We start from the raw sequence: 17806 nt of genomic DNA on the forward strand, positions 1-17806 counted from the left end.
TAGAGCCATGAAGCTAAGAAAGCTATCCTGGCACACTCTCACACAGGATTGTCCTCCTGCAGAAGCAGGTGTGCCCATCTCAATTAAACATGAGAAACAGAAGAGGATTGTTGATGGAAATTCTTACAAAGTTATTAGAGGAAGAAAAGATAATTGCTATAACATTTTTACAGTCAAATGAAGAGAGATGTACCCACAGAACAGATGAAAAATAATGCGTTCATCCTTTGCCCTAGAAATCTCACTTCTAGAAATGTAGCTCAGAAGTACACTAGGAAAAGAATAAAATATTTGTGCAGGGCATTCACCGCAACTATAGGTATTCATTAGAAACAGTCGTCATGTCCCTTAATAGGGTATTTATTAAATAAACTGTACATCTTCAATAGCATACTAGGCAACTATTACAGGCATACCTTGTTTTATCGTACATTGCTTTTTTGCACTTCAAAGATGCTGCGTTTTTTACAAATGGAAGGCTTGTGGTAACCCTGCATCAAGCAAGTCCATCATCGTCCTTTTTCCAACAGCATTTGCTCACTTCATGTCACTGTGTCACATTTTGGTAATTCTTGCAGTATTTCAGACTTAATCATATTTGTTAATGGTGATCTGTGATCATTGATTTTTTTTTTTTTTTTTTTTTTTTTTTGCGGTATGCGGGCCTCTCACTGTTGTGGCCTCTCCCTTTGCGGAGCACAGGCTCCGGATGCGCAGGCTCAGCGGCCGTGGCTCACGGGCCCAGCCGCTCTGCGGCATGCAGGATCCTCCCAGACCGGGGCACGAACCCATTTCCCCTGCATCGGCAGGCGGACTCTCAACCACTGCGCCACCAGGGAAGCCCAATCATTGATTTTTTGATGTTACTATTACAACTTGCTGAAGGCTCAGATGATGGTTAGTGCTTTTTAGCAGTAAAGTATTTTTCTTAAGACATGTACATTTTTAAAGACATAATGCTATTGCACACTTAACAGACTATAGTGTAAACATGTCTTCATATGTACTGGGAAACCAAAAAAATTTGTGTGACTCACTTTTTTGTACTATTTGCTTTATTGTCGTGGTTTGGAACCAAACACACAATGTCTCCAAGGTACGCCTATAAAAAGAATAAGAAAGCTCTAGGTATGCAACTGTAGTGTGATATCCTAGATATACTGTTTAAGTGAAAATGGTCACTCAGAGAATTAAGTGTCTATACATCCTTAAAGATTTATATCCTAAGTTCAAAAAGAATTGCCAAATATCTTAAACTGCATTTAGTAATCATAGTATTAGTAATGATATTGCTGTTGTTATTTTGAACACATTAGATAGTATGATAAAGCAAATAAGTACTTATATTTGTATTAGAAACCAAGAATTTTAGCATAAGAAATACAAATGCCAATCAAAGGACTTAAGTAAAAACCTTATAATAATATTGGAATTATATAAAAAAGATGCCAGTGCCAACTTGAAGGGTTTCCCATTGGCCAGAGTGTGTCAGTTTGACCATGACAAAGAATAACTGCAATGGATGGAAACATATGAAATAGTTAAAATCCATGAATTCATAATAATATCTTTTTAAAAATGTATTAGTCACCTTTGGAGGGTGCTAGTGTATCAAGTCATTATTCTGAAAACTGATTTTTGAAAATTCAAGTATTTGTCTTACTTTTCCAGTACAAACTGTATTTCAGGTAATGATGAAATACGACTGTTACCATTTTGCAGTTCCTAATGAAATAGTGAATCTAGGCAGTGATCATCATCAATGACTGCTAAAAGCATTAGAAGATTAACAAGGAATTTTAATGGGTAGATTAGTTTGTTGACCCTTGATGAATCAACAGAACTGTTGTAATATCACAAGAAGAAAGATAAGCAGATGACATTAGCCTCCTGATTGAAGTGGGAAGTACACAGTACCACATATAACATGTTCAGATTTTTTTAAATGTGCCTGAATCTGATCAAGCTACTAGATCATTTTAATAGGAAATGTAGGGGAAGAGTGTGTTAAATGATATCATGGGGATGCAAAATCCAAAATATGGAAAATTTTATAGGATAACTCATCTAGTTTCTTCTACAAATACCTGGTGGATATGAGAGTTGGCAGAGTATGGGGGAGAGGCATTTGAGAAATAAATTTGAGAGACATCACCCAAATGCAGTGTAGGGATCTTGGTTGGATCCTGATTCCAATAAACAACTGTAAAAAGAAATTGATCAGACTAGGAAATTTTAACAGTGATTAGATATTTCCAGCCATTAGGAAGTGTTAATTTATTGATACAATTAATATGTTTTACCGAAGAATCTTTTTATAACCACATACTAAAATATTTACAGATAAACTGCTGTTTTTATCCAAATTTGTCAGGGGTTGAGAACATTGTTTTTCAATTCATTAATTTTGGTTTTATATTTATGAAATTCCTTCATTTTATTATTGTGATTATATTATTCTTTTCCTGTTTCTTGAAAAGGCTATGAATGATGCTTCAGATTTTTAATGTCCAGTGTTCTCATTTTTATTGCTTTTTAAGTATTCTGTAATTATCATTTTAATTTCTTCTTTTATCCAATAATTTGGAGAGTTTTTAAATTTCCAAGTTCTTGGGTTTATTATTGTTTGTTTACTTTTTTCTTAATGGTTTCTAATTTTATTTTCTTCTAAACAGAGAGTCAGACCTTAACAGATTCTGCTTTATACTATATTGATGTTTTCTTTGTGTATTAATTTATAGTCCATCTTTGGAAATGCCCCTTCGATCCTTGGGAGGGAAAAGGTATATCTTTGCAGTCTATATGTATGTTTTCAGTCATTCATGTATCTTTGTTTCAGTCATTAAATATTATTCATACTTTCTACATCCTTATATTTACTAAGAGACAGTGTATCAATGACCAAGTACAGTTGTGTTTCTGTCAAATTTTCCTTTTATTTTTCAGTTTTGACAATTTTGATGTTGTTATTTGACATGTCACAGTTCATTATCTATTCATCATGGATTGCATCTTTTTCAACATAGGATTCCTTTTTCTATCTAATGCTTTTTGCATTGACTTCTCTCTAACACTTAATATTGCTAGTCCTTCTTTCTTTATTTCTTGGTGTCATGTCCCATTGTTTTGTTTTGAACCTTTTTGTGTAAGAATGCCTCATGTAAACAGAGTATAGTTTAATTTTATTTTTTGACTAAATATGGTAGTCTTTTTATTTTAGCAAGTGCTACCATTTGCTGAGAAACTGCTTACTATGTACAAGGATTATGCGAAGAAACTTTCTATGTATAATTTCTCATTTAATCCTTAGAATAAACCCAAGAGGATAACCCTATTATCCCTATTTCAGAGATGAGGAAATTGAGTTTCAGAGAGGTAAAGTAATTTACCCAGGTAGATCTTTCTTACTCACTACCTGAGGCTGTCAGAATATTTTTCTCTCAAATCCTAAACTGTAATCCAATTCCATGGTATTTATCTAAAGTGCTCTGCCAGACTGAGGAGAGATGTTGCTACCTAGGGAGAAGATAATTTATTCCTGAATAAATTAGAACTGTCTGTAGTTCTTCTATTACCCAAACAGTACATGAAAAACTATAACCTCAGTGGCTTCATGTCCCAGAAAACAATAAAACCACTTCCTATCCATTTCTCCTCTTATTACTGAGAGTTGTTTTCCCTGAGTAGATGTATAAAGAGTGTCACTGATTGATGTGAGAGGCTGTTGACACTTCCCCAGTTGCATTAGAGAGCAGCTTCCTTACCGTGGCGAAGACACTTTCCTCCTGGTCAGCTAAGTCTCTGCAAGAGTGTATAAAGTGGGTATGAATGAAGATCTTTTGCCTTCCTATTTGGCCTAACATTTCTTCTTTGTGGTCCTGTCTGTTTTTTTTTTTTTTTGCGGTACGCAGGCCTCTCACTGTTGTGGCCTCTCCCGTTGCGGAGCACAGGCTCCGGACGTGCAGGCTCAGCGGCCATGGCTCACGGGCCCAGCCGCTCCGCAGCATGTGGAATCTTCCCGGACTGGGGCACAAACCCGTGTCCCCTGCATCGACAGGCGGACTCTCACCCACTGCACCACCAGGGAAGCCCCTGTCTGTTTTTGATTAGTGGAAATACCTCTTGAGATGTGGTAGTTCACAAGTATTCCCCATTTCCTGTGGTATTGCAACTTGGCAAATTTTTCTGTGTTTCATCAACATTTCAATGGGAAGGTAAGGTTAAATAAATTAGGTGCTAGTAGTTTGTCAAAGCAAGAACATTTCAAAGCCATTAGACTTTTCTTTCTACTTTTTAAAGAGTATGAACTATGTTTGTGATGGGACATTGATGGGTGAGGGGCAGCCTGGAATTTTTGCTAATAGTTTGCCAATATATTTTCTTAAGATGTCTTATGAAGTTAATGAGTGCCGAAAAATTGAGACCCATGAAAACTTGGATCTGGATTTTGATGATGACGTCACAGAACTTGAAACTTTTGGAGTAACCACCACCAAACCATCAAAGTCACCGAGTCCAGCAAGTACTTCCATAGTACCCAACGTGACAGATATGCCCACAGCCCCCAGCATGGCAATCACATCTGAGGCACCAATTGCACCAGACATTACTGCTCATTCTAGAAGTATATCTCAGATTCTGATGGAACAGCTGCAGAAGGAGAAACAGCTGGTGACTGGTATGGACAATGGCCCTGAAGAGTGCAAAAACAAAGATGATCAGGGATTGATCCTCTGTGGTGAAAATGTAGCAAATTCTGAGAAGTCTTTGGTACAAGATAGTGACTTGAAAACATCTGATGCCTTACACTTAGAAAGTTCTTCAGAAATTGAAACCTCTAATAAAAATGATATGGCTTCTGATATGGAGTATGTTGATGAAAGAGTGAATGTTCCAGAGAACACAGACAATAATTCAAAGGAAAAGCCTGTTACATCAGAAGCAGCTAAAACTGAAGATGTAATTCTTTGCCATAGTGATACAGATGAAGACTGTTTAATCATTGATACAGAGTGTCAAAATAATAGTAATGGAAAGACTGCTGATATGGATTCTAATTTAAGTTCTAAACCAGCTAGCCTAAATTCTTCCTCAGGACAGGCTTCTGTAGGAAACCAGACTAATACTACTTGTAGTCCTGAAGATTCATGTGTTTTAAAAAAACCTATCAAACGAGTGTATAAAAAATTTGATCCAGTTGGAGAAATTTTAAAAATGCAGGATGAACTCTTAAAACCAATTTCCAGAAAAATACCTGAAATGCTGTTGATGAATTCAGAAAATTCTAAACAACCTCCTAGTTCTGAGCAACCCTCTGCTACTTCAGATGCCTCTAGTTGGCCAAAATCTATATGGCCTTCTGTGTTTCAGAAGCCAAAAGGACGTACGTAAATATTTACAAAGAATTTTATATTAACTGTTTTGCTTGTTCCTTATCCTTAGGTTTTTTCCCACCCTCTTTCCCCTACTTTCTCTTTGTTATAATATGTGTATGATCTTTATATAGTCATTGAGAGTTCATTTTCCAGTCTACTGATCAGTATTTCAGCTTTCAAAACCTTCACTCTAGCGATGTACCCACAGTTGTATGGATTTTTGTAACCTGTGTTTATCCAACATTTACAATGGCTGCTAAGCTATAGATAATGTGGTTTGCTGAACTGATGAAGGGAAAATCCAGCAAAAATAATGATAAATACTTATTAGTCTAAATTTACTTATTCTTGGTGTTTAGACTGTAGTTTTGTACTTTTTCATTTTGTGAAATAGATGTAAGGCTGTACCTCAACTCTGCCTCGATTATGAATAATACTACTTTTTTAAACTTTTTTTTTTCTTCATATGTTGTCTCACAGATCTATACTTTGCCTAGGGTTAGTGAAGGTAGTAGGTAAAAGGAAGAGAACCCTAAAGCTTTGATTTCAACTCTTGCTGGAGTTCCAGTAAAAGTAAACAGAAATGGTAATAGTGTAATGGTTAACTCAGAGGAAACAGAAGGTTGATAGTTGAATTGTTTTATCTTGGATTATGATGGATAAAGAGCTAATGTATTTTAAAATAAAAATGACAAATATAATTATTTTTAAAGGATTGCCATATGAACTTCAGGACTATGTTGAAGATACATCAGAATATGTAGCTCCTCAGGAAGGAAATTTTGTTTACAAGCTATTTAGCCTACAAGACCTGTTGTTACTTGTGCGATGCAGTGTCCAGAGGATAGAGACCAGACCACGTTCTAAAAAACGGAAGAAAATCAGAAGAGTAAGTTGTTACCTGGGGAGTTAGGGTGTGGTAGCATAAGTAGATGATAAGCAAATATTTAACATGCCATCTTATGAAGTTTAATTTTAAATTGTTGATCACTCTTAGAGTAGTTTTTTCAGGTTGAGTTTTTTTAGTAAAATACTGAAAACACTTTTAATAAAGTGTTTAGTTCAATGTAATAGTCATGAGTGCCAATAACATTCTTGCATGGAATATATAAACTTTGTGAAAAACGGCACCATTGTAGATATTGGCACCATTATAGATATGACCTAGACTGGCACATATGTTCCAGCTTTCTCTGTGAATTTGGATTTCCTTTATGACATATTAGCCTCTTTATTTCTTACTTTGGGAATCTTTTTGAGTCATTTTAGAAGTTCACATTTTGAGAAGTGGGCTTTCATACACATTTGAAATGTCTTCCCAGGACTGAAAACCAAATGTCTTCATTTCTTTTTCCCCTATTGTTTCTTTTGGGATTTGATATAAATATTTTCCTCAGTTAAAAAAGTTTTTGCTACAATTTGAGTAATTTGTTCTTTCGACAGATTGCTACATTTGATATTTTAAGGTCTCTTTCAGATTAATTTGATTTTTGTGTGTGTAACCACTGAATTCAGGTAAATAAAGAGGAGCTTTTATGGTGTAATTGATTACGTAAGAAATAGTGAAGTCTCTTTAATTTTTTCTTAAGAGATTTTTTCAGTTGTATCCATTATATCATAGTTCACTTTTCCTTCCTTCCTCCCTCTTTCCTTTCTTCCTTCCCTCCTTTCTTCCTCCCTCCCTTTCTTCCTTTTTTTTTAATTAAAAAAAATTTAATTTATTTATTTATTGGCCACACTGTGTGGCATGTGGGTTCTTAGTTCCCTGACTAGGGATCGAACCCACGCCCCCTGTATTGGAAGTGTGGAGTCTTAATCACTGGACCACCAGGGAAGTATGTTCCTTCCTTTTTTTTAATTTTTTTTCCCGGTACGCGGGCCTCTCACTGCTGTGGCCCTCCTGTTGTGGAGCACAGGCTCTGGACGCGCAGGCCCAGCGGCCATGGCTCACGGGCCCAGCCGCTCCGCGACATGTCGGATCTTCCCGGACCGGGGCACGAACCCGTGTCTCCTGCATCGGCAGGCGGACTCTCAACCACTGCGCCACCACGAAGCCCCGTTCCTTCCTTTTCTGATGTCTCTGTTTCTTGCTATTTAACCTACCACCCAATAAGAATCCTTAATGACCACTTTAGAATGTCAGTATTTGGATTAGGGAACAGGTGACTCAGGAACAGTGATGTTCCAGCATTGACCCTTATGGATCAAGTCCCTGACTACTACTTTACCATGTTAAGGTATAACTGGAAAAAAATTTTTAAAAGAAGAAGAAGAAAAGAAGAAGAAGTGCCAACCTTTCTGAGCTGCTAATAGCAATAGTGTGAGGGTCTATCATGAAAAACCTCTAAGGCTAACCCATCAGGATCAAGGATGTATACATTGTCCACCAAAATCCAATGGACCTAGTGGATCTTTTGCTTGATGATACTTTTGTTCTTAGAAGGAAGACTGTGAATAAAATTTTAAATTTCTAATTCTCGTAATTTGGTATTTCATCACTGGTTCAGACTTGAAATTATAGAAACCAACTGGTTTTGAATTAAATATATGGGGGAGTGTTTTTTATAAGAGAATGTCAGGAATGATGAAATGCTATAGGTCTGATTTTAGTCTCCTCCTAGACAAATACAAATATTCCCTGTATTAAAAGATTTTACTTTATTTGCTGATTTTTTCCTGTCTCATCTGTATTTAATGGCCATAGCATGCATATCTTGAATGCATACAGTGTCAGTGCTATGGACTGTATTTTCAAGGTTTTATTTCATTAATTCATATTTGCTATCTGATTTATTTGGGGACTAACCTCATTTGTTTCATTTTCTACTCTGTGAGCCCATACCACTCTGTATTGATCTGCCAGCTTACAGCACTTAGAAATTATTGATGGCCAGGATGTCTTAAGTAAGAATAGCCTAGGGATATTTTTGGACACTGGTTTAATTGTTGAAAGAGACAACCTGTTAAGGACATTGTCATTCACTTGACTAAAGTGAAATTTGTAAATATTAAGATAAAACCTTACAGGAGAGAATTCACTCTTCATCAAAATATATCAAAAAAGTCAAGCCCCAAAGATTAGCTAAATAGGAGCCTTCTATTTCTGACATGTCAAACCTGGAGTAAAATTTTAAAATTTTCAGTGAATGCTTATCATATTATACCTATCATTATATGTAATAGTTTAGTACACGTGGTTTAAATTCCTTTGTAGAATTTATTCCCTTTGGAATCATCTCCTCTTCATCTCTGTTTCTTTCAAATGTTTTATTCCGTAGATACTCAATAAATAGGTATTGAATAAATGAGAAAAACTGAGACGTGAGGAGAGAGGAGGGTGTTGTTAAGGAAGGGAAGTTGAGGCACTAGCTGAGAAATTTTGAAGGTGGTGTTTAAACTCTAGTTAGGTAAGAATGCATCTTCATTAATATTTCCTTCTTAAAAACCAACTTGTTTAGGTAAAGCTTTAAAATACTTGGAAGTCTCTTCAACCTCTGCTCTGCAAGAACCTCATCTCTTCTTTTTTTTTCCTTTGGTTCTTCAATTCTGTGTTATTGTAGCTGAGATTTTACTTTCCAATATCATTTATCCCTTCTCATCAAAATTCTGCTTAATAAGAGCTACATGGCAGAGGAGAACTTAAAGCAGCAGCCAGTCTCAAATGATGGCATGAAATAAAGAGGGCTAATTTGGAACACAAGATGAAGCTAGAACTTACTGAGTTCTACATATAATTATGACATCCAGACCACGTACCTTTGAATGATTTAATATTATGTTATCGTCTGTCTCTGTTAACCAAATTTCCTAAGAGTTATATTCTAAAGTGACTCAAAAATTTAGATCCAGTTGTATTAAAGTTTATATTGGCATTCTTGGGCCAGAAAAAAAGGATCCTGAAGGTGCTTGAATATTAGGAAAGAACAGAATGTACCTATTGGGATTACTGACAGGATACTAGCTTTGAAATATTTATTTAGGAATGTATGTAAACGTTTGGAAGGTTTATGTAAGAAATTGGAAGACAGAGAACCAAAAGAAGCTTTCATTTAGAATAGGAGTAACCAATAAGGGATAAAGGAAATAGTACATTTAATTTTTATAATTTGAAAACTTTGTACTTAAAGTTTCACTTTAATTTTGGAATACTGAGATCAAATATTCAGACTTTTCTTTCCCTTGGTTTCCTGGAGATGGCAGTAGAATACATATGGAAATTAATACCAGGTTCAGGATTTAGTTTTATAGATATGACAGTATTATCAAAGAAAATCCCCCAGAGTACTTTCTTCAGAAAGAGTAATATTTTTTAATTTGAAAAGAAATCTTGAATTAATTCTATTACCTGTTCATGATCCAAAAGGGCATCTTCTTTATCAATTATTCTTTTTCTGACTCTGCTGTAAACTGGTTCTCTCTCCTTGAGCAAATATCTTAGCCCTCTGGGCCTTCATTTCTTTATCTCTGGCTTCTATTGGCAACTATAAGCAGCCATAAATGCAGATTACCAGTTGCTGAAAAATTATTATACAATTAAGTGCTTTTAACAATGAAATTACCCTATTCATAATTTTTTTTTTTTTTTTTAATTAAGAAGACACTGTAGGGACCTTACTACTCAAAGTTTGGCCCCTGAAACAACAACTTATTAAACATGTAAAGCCTTGTTTTTCACCTCAGATTCTGCATTTATTTTAAAATGGTTATTCACACACACTGAAATTTAAGAAGCACTGCTGTAGAGTTTTACTACATTCAAAGGTAATAATGAACCAAAGTTAATTGTTAACAGAAATTTTACTGGATTTCAATTGTTCTTACCACCATTGTGCTAATAAGCCCGCTAAATTTGCTACTTTATGAAAATCAGTAATTCTGAAACATTTATGATATATTTTCAGGTATAAAAGTGAAACACAGCTTAGTATAATTTCAAAAGTACTAACCAGTTATATCACTTTAAGTTCCTAAATCATGTGTTTCTCCTTCTGCAGCTGGAAGTGAAGAGACTGCTATTAAGATTAGAATTTTCTTTGACTGAAATGAGATAGTATGAGCACAGTGAACATGACTAGCACTTGTTATTTTACAAGCATGTATTTCCTTACATATCTTCCTTAAGGCTAGTAGAGGGTATAGTCATTTTGCTTGATCTATTTAGTGTCCTGACCAATAAACGCTAAATGGCTAATTTGCCAGGTACTTAGTGTCTGGAATAAAGCCTTTTGTATTAATGAAGATAGCAACATTCACAGATATTAATGTAGGTGTTAGTGCTCATACATTCATAGAATGAAAACACAGTATTTAAGCCTGAGACAATGTGACTAATGCTTTAAAGGGGCAAAAAATTCCTACTTTTTTTTACCCTCTTGAGAATTATTAGTATGTATTACAGTCATGGCTTTCCAGCTTCTAGCTTTGAACCTTGGGCCATTATGTATCCAAGGCTTTGTTCCAAGGATTCTGTCAGTCACGTTCTGTGACAGAAATAAAATATGAGCATGTGTGGAGAGGTATGTTGATTTTGGTTGTGGGGGGGGGCAGCCTCTGGTTCACGATCTCTTATTTATCCACCATTTGCCCACATCTACTAAGGGTTCTATCCATCTTTCTGTCTGAATCCTACTGTATTTGAAAGGATGAAATAAGATTACCTGAAAGTGTTTTGAAAGTGGCAAAATTATATAGGCAAATGTATTTACTGTTAATAGTAAATTAATGGAGCTTTATAAGAGTATAACCTTGGATTGCAGCAATTTCCCGTTTACGTACTACCAAAAGTGGAGTATCAAGCTTGTTATGGAGTTGAAGCTCTGACTGAAAGTGAACTTTGTCGCTTATGGACTGAAAGTCTATTGCATTCCAACTGCTCATTTTATGTTGGTAAGTTATGCAAGAGGCTTTGCTCTCCTTTTTAATTACCTTGTAAATATATACAGTTCAATTCATTCGTAGATACTTCCATTCTGTACTTTTAATTTTCAGTTTTCTGATATATTAATATTTCTTTCTATTAAAACACCATTCCTACTCAAGAGTTAAATGGCAGGGTGGGAGTACTGATTATCAAATGTTTTCTCTCTTACTCCCTTATTGTACATGAATGCCAATGTAATCATTGTATTTTTAAAATACTTATTTTATTTAGGAGTGTAACTAAAAATGTAGACATGTTTTGTAACAAGCGTTTTTTAAAAGTACTGTTTAATTGGCTTTAAAATAAATAAATAAATAAATAAATATATATATATATATTTTTTTTTTTTTTTTTTTTTTTTGCGGTACGCGGGCCTCTCACTGTTGTGGCCTCTCCCGCTGCGGAGCACAGGCTCCGGACGCACAGGCCCAGTGCCTCCGCGGCATGCGGGATCTTCCCGGACTGGGGCATGAACCCGCGTCCCCTGCATCGGCAGGCGGACTCCCAACCACTGCGCCGCCAGGGAAGCCTTAAAATATATATTTTGAAATTTTCTTAAAATTATAATGACATTGTTTTTTAAACCTCAAATATTACCTTGATGAAATAGTTTTTCACTTTGTTTCTGGTTTTGTTTTTTGTTGGGGGGGTAGTTAGGCAGGTTCTTAATTTGTGTTGGCTGTGTTCATGTACAGTTAGCATACTTCACATGAAGGATTACTTGCTAATCATTGTTGATACTGTTCTGTTTCCTTTGAATGCCTAATCCTATGCTTCTCTATTCATCCCATACATCTCATGCCAGCTATCTCAAGCTGCCCCTCCATGACGTAATTTCCTTCCTTTGAGCTCTCAATGCACTCTTTTTTTTTTTTTTTTTTACCACTTTTATAATTTGTTGCTTTCTACTTAATTGTTGGGGTTTTTTTTTCTTTTTTTGCGGTACACGGGCCTCCCACCGCTGCAGCCTCCCCCGCCGCGGAGCACAGGCTCTGGACGTGCAGGCCCAGCGGTCACAGCTCACGGGCCCAGCCGATCTGTGGCACGTGGGATCCCCCCAGACCGGGGCACGAACCCCCGTCCCCTGCATCGGCAGGCAGACTCTCAACCACCGCGCCAATTAGGGAAGCCCTAATTGTTTTTTAAGCCTATCCTATCTTCCCCGTAGACAATAAGTAGTTTAAGGTCAGAGTCTGATGAAACTTTATGTTCTTATAGTGCTTAGCATAATTCCTGGTATGTCATAAGTGTTATAAGTGTGCTTTTCTTGCTTAATCAAAAAAAAGTTTACTCACTTGAAAACCTTTTCCATATTTTGGTTAATCAGTATTTTGTCTTCATATTTTGTGAGAGTGTTAATAAGATCATTGATTCACTCTCTTTATATAACCCAAAAAGGAAGTGGCTAATGTACTACTTGGTGGCCCTAGCCTCTTCGTCCCCCTTCATACACGCTGCCAGAAGTTTATTGTAGTAGTTTTCAGCCAATAACCACAATTTCAATGTTCCTCCAAAAGACCTGTTGGCCATGACACATACCAACAGTCCTCGTGTAAACTACTTGAAAGCAATCGCCAACCACATCCATTTTAGGAAAGCCCCAAACAAAAACTTATCATTGAAATCCTCTTTAAAGTACTGACAGAAAAGACATTCCTGACTAAAACATTTAAGGTTTTTTTTTAATGTACAGTTTAACAGATAAAACTACCATCATCTATATCTACATGGCTTACTTCATCGAAACTATAGTAGTCTCGCCTTAATTGCAGTTTCACTCTCTGTGGTTTCAGTTACCTTCAACCAGTCAACCATGGTCTGAAATATTAAATGGAAGATTCCAGAAATAAGCAATTTATATGTTTTAAATCTCACACCATTCTGTGTAGTGCCTGGGATGTGAATCATCCCTTTGTCCAGCTTATCCCACCCATTAGTCACTTAGTGGCATCTCAGTTATCAGTGCTTATGTTCAAGTAACCCTTTTTACTTAATAACAGTCCCAAAGTGCTGCAATTTAGATATGCTGAAGAGAAACTGCAAACTGCTTCCTTTAAGTGAAAAGGTGAAAGTTCTCAACTTAATAAGGAAAGAAAAAAAGTTGTATGCTGAGGTTGCTAAGATCTGTGGTCAGAACGAATCTTCTATCCATGAAATTGTGAAGGAAAAAGAAATTCGTGCTTGTTTTGCTGTCAAACTGCAAAACAAACCTCAAACTGCAAAAGTTATGGCCACGGTGCAGATAAGTACTTAGTTAAAATGGAAAAGATGCTAACTGTGTTAAGATATTTTGAGAGAGAGTGAGGGAGAGAGACACCACATTCAGAAAACTTTTGTTGTAGTATGGTTAAAATTGTTCTGTTTTATTATTAGTTATTGTTTATCTCTTACTGTGCCTAATTTATACATTAAACTTTATTGTAGGTATGTATGTGCAGGAAAAAACAGTATATGTCAAGTTCGGTACTATAGTTTCAGGCAGTATATGTCAAGTTTCTACTAGGGGGGGTCTTGGAACGTATCACCTGTGGATAAGGGAGGACTGCTGTATTCTTTAAAGTCATAAGTAGTCATTGCCTTATGTGCTATTTCTCTTCGGTAAATCCTATCCACTGATAAGCATTCATTTTAATGTAATGGAGTGGTGTATTTGGTATCTTTGACAACGGAAACAGTGATGTCTGTGTCTCACTGTTTGGTGAGAAACATGTTGCATTGTTATATGGTTGTGTTTGCTTTGTTTGGGTTTTTTGTTTTTTATGCGGGGGTGAATGTTTTGAAGTGCTATTTTAAAAGCATCTATGAGTTTTGAGGGTTTTTATTTATTTATTTTATAAATTTATTTATTTTTTTATTTTTGGCTGTGTTGGGTCTTCGTTGCTGCGCATGGGCTTTCTCTGGTTGCGGCGAGCGGGGGCTGCCCTTCATTGTGGCGCGCGGGCTTCTCATTGCGGTGGCTTTTCTTGTTGCGGAGCACAGGCTCTAGGCATGCGGGCTTCAGTAGTTGTAGCGCCTGGGCTCAGTAGCTGTGGCTCACGGGGCTTTTTTGTCTGTATGTAATGGACATAATAATAATTTGTTCAGGGAATTCCGTGGTGGTCCAGTGGTTAGGACTGAGCACTTTCACTGCTGTGGCCCTGGGTTCAATCCCTGGTCAGGGAACTAAGATCCCACACGCCACGCGGCACAGCCAAAAAAAAAAAATGATAATAATGTTTTGTTCGATCTACCTCAGGGACTATATGCACAAATCCTTTTTCTTCCAATGATTACATAATATAATGCCCTGAAAGTACACTTCTCCTTGATGAAAATAGATACCACAAGATAATGAAGTGATACTTCGTGTATTTCTGTACTGAGAAAGAACTAGCTATTAATCTAAAATTTAGATGAAAATATGGACAATCATCTTTATGATACAAGAGTAAAAAAGGATTTCTTAACCAAAGATTAAAAGTGGACTAAAACAAAACAACTGGTAACTTCTCTATATTTACACATAATTTTAAAAATGTCTACATAGTACTCCTGTTATAAAATATTGTCAGTTGTAAAATACATCTTTGATTTGATAATGTTTTCTTTTCCATATGCAACTTTTTAAGTATAATATACATTCAGAAAAGTGAAAAAAGTAAATGTACAGCTCAAGGAATTATAACAAAGCCAGCACCTCTATAATTTGCACCCAGACCAAGAACTTGAAAACTGCCAGTGCCCGGGAAGACCCCACCTTGTGCCACTTCCCAACATAGCTGTTTTCTCTTCTCCAGGGGTAACCACTGTCCTGCCTTCTAATGTAATCATTTGGTTTTTGCCAGCTCTATACAAATGGAATTATAAAGTTCTTTTGTTTATACTTTCTTTTACTTAACACAGTTTTTGAAATTTATGTGCGTATAACAGTAGTTTTATTGTTTTTGACATATTCCTTTGTAAGAATATACCACCATTTATTTATCCATTTAACTTTGGGAGCCTGTTTAGGTTGTTTCTATGTTAATGCAACTATGAACATATTGTAAGTGTCTGTTAGTGCAATGGGTACATATTGCTGTTGGGCCCATACCTAGGAATGGAACTGTTTGGTCATAGAATTATTGGGTCATAGTTTAAGCTTACATTTATCTTCAGTAGATAATTCCAAAAAGTTTTCCAAAGTGATTGTACCAATTTACACTTATATTAGCACTGTGAGGGTTACATTTTCTCCTCATCCTTGCCCACACTTGGCCTTATAAGTTTAATTTTAGCCATGCTGGTGGGTAGGTATTATTAATATCTCATTATTGTTTTAATTTGCCTTTCCTTGGTTATTTATGAAGTTGGACACTTTCATGTTAATAATCATTTGGATGATCAGTTTTGTGAATTGCCTATTCAAACCTCTTTTTGTGTTGTCAAGTTTTTGTTTGTTTGGTGGTTCTTTGTTGGTTTTAAATGTTACAAATATTTTTCTCGTACTCTGTGACTTGCCTTTTCAGTCTCTTAAAAGTGTCTTTTGAACTTAATATAGACCAATATTTAGCCATTTCCTTTATGTTTAGTGCTTTCTTTGCCCGGTTTAACAAATCTTCCTTACAGCAGCATCATGAATATAATATCTTCTAGAAGGCTTTTTAAAAGTATTTTTAAATTTCTAGATACACAGTTTATGTGGTGTTTATTTTTGCATGGAATATCAAGATTTCTTTTTTTCAGTTTTCAGCACCGTTTATTGTAAAGACCACCCTTTCTCTGCTGCTCTCCAGTGTTACTTGTGTTGTAAATCATATATGTGAATCTAATCCGGACTCCCTATTTCTCTATCCTTGAGGCAGTACATGTCTTAATTACTCTAGTTAGAGTAATTACTCTAGCTAGACCTGTCTTAATTACTTTAGCTTTATAAAATCTTTTACTGTTTGGTAAAGTAAATCTTGTCAACTTTTTTTTAAATTAATTTTTACTGGAGTATAGTTGATTTACAATGTTGTTAGTTTCTGCTGTACAGCAAAGTGAATCAGTTATACATATACATGTATCTGCTTTTTTTTAGATTATTTTTCCATACAGAGTATTGAGTAGAGTTCCATGTCAACTTGTTTTTCTAAAAGAATTTTTTGGCTATTCTTGGCCCTTTTGCATTTACAGATTTTGGAGTCAACTTGTTAATTTCTCCCAACAGCAACAGGAAGATTGGGATTTTTGTTAGGAAGTGCATTGACTCAATGTGGAACAAATTGACAGCTTTACAATAACAAATCCTTCAATCTGTGAACTTTAGATATTCTTCTATTTATTTATATCTTTAATTTCTATTAATATCTTTATGATTTTCTTTGTAGAGATCTTGCACATCTTTTATTAAATGTATTTGTTGATAATTGATTCTTTTATGTTATAAATGGTATTTCTGAAATTTTATTTTCTTACGGCTTGTTACTAATAATATAGGATTTATTTGCATATTGATTTTGTATATTGATATTGTATCTTAGTAACTTTGCTAAGCTCATTCTTTCTAGTAATTTATATTTTCTAATTAAATAATTATGTTCTCTGCAAATAATGACCATTTTATTTCTTCTTTACAATCATTATACTTTTCTTTTTCCTTGCTTTCTTTGCCTACAATTCAAATAGAAGGTGAATAATGGGCATCCTTGCCTGTGTCTAATCTTAAAGGGGAAGATTAGACATTTTGTTTAGTATTTTGTATGGGTTTTTGTAGATAGCATTTATTAGAAGAAAGCGGTTCCTTTCTATGCCTAGTTTAAGAATTTTAATCATGAATGGGTAAAAAAAATTTATCAGATATTTTCTCTGCATTTATTGAGATTATATGATGGTATAACTTTTGTCTTTTATCCTACTAAGGTTATGAATCATGTTAATCAATTTTAAAATGTTAATCCAATCTTGTATTCCTGCCGTAAGTCCATCTTGCTCATGATATATTACTCTTTTTATTTATTGGTAGATTTAGCTTGTTAATATTTATTTTGCCATTTGTGTTTATGAGTGAGATTGGCCTGTAATTTTCCTTGTGAGGTATTAGTATTAAGATTAAGTTTATGCCATAAAATGAGTTGAGATTTATTTCCTCTTTTTCTGTTATCTGGTAGAATTTCTATAAAATTGGTATTATTTCTTACTTAAATGTTTGGTAAAATTGACCTGTGAAGCCTAGAGTTTTCTTTTTGAAAGTTTCTAATTATCAATTCAATGTTTGCTCTTTTTTTTAATTGAAGTATAGTTGATTTACAGTGTGTGTTAATTTCTGCTGTACAGCAAAATGATTCAGTTATACATATATACATATACATTCTTTTTTATATTCTTTTCCATTATGGTTTAATCATAGGGTATTAAATATAGTTCCTTGTGTTATACAGTAGGACCTTGTTGTCTATCCATTCTGTGTATAATAGTTTGCATCTACGAACCCCAAACTCCTAATCCATCCCTCCCCCACCCCATGTTTCCTGGCTTCTTTTGTTTCTGTTGAAAAGTCAGCTGTTCATCT

General features: G+C 35.2%; 1 protein-coding gene across 10 annotated transcripts in view; it reads left to right on the forward strand.

The window, feature by feature from the left end:
- ICE2 (interactor of little elongation complex ELL subunit 2) overlaps positions 1–17806 on the forward strand; it is an 89317-nt gene that overhangs the window by 30617 nt on the left and 40894 nt on the right. For 8 of the 10 annotated variants that reach the window (XR_009562981.1, XR_009562983.1, XR_009562979.1 and 5 more), the window contains 4 exons: positions 2742–2783; positions 4387–5383; positions 6089–6264; positions 11132–11261. Coding sequence is in view for 5 of the 10 variants with exons in the window: in XM_060294176.1 (XP_060150159.1) it covers positions 2742–2783; positions 4387–5383; positions 6089–6264; positions 11132–11261 (1345 nt within the window). In the remaining 5 variants the exon portion in view is untranslated. The remainder of the gene's footprint in view (positions 1–2741; positions 2784–4386; positions 5384–6088; positions 6265–11131; positions 11262–17806) is intronic. The other 2 variants (XM_030878874.2, XM_030878875.2) reach the window with 1 other exon arrangement.

The sequence above is a fragment of the Globicephala melas genome, chromosome 2, assembly GCF_963455315.2.
Source record: "Globicephala melas chromosome 2, mGloMel1.2, whole genome shotgun sequence".
In the NCBI taxonomy this organism is placed as follows: domain Eukaryota; kingdom Metazoa; phylum Chordata; class Mammalia; order Artiodactyla; family Delphinidae; genus Globicephala; species Globicephala melas.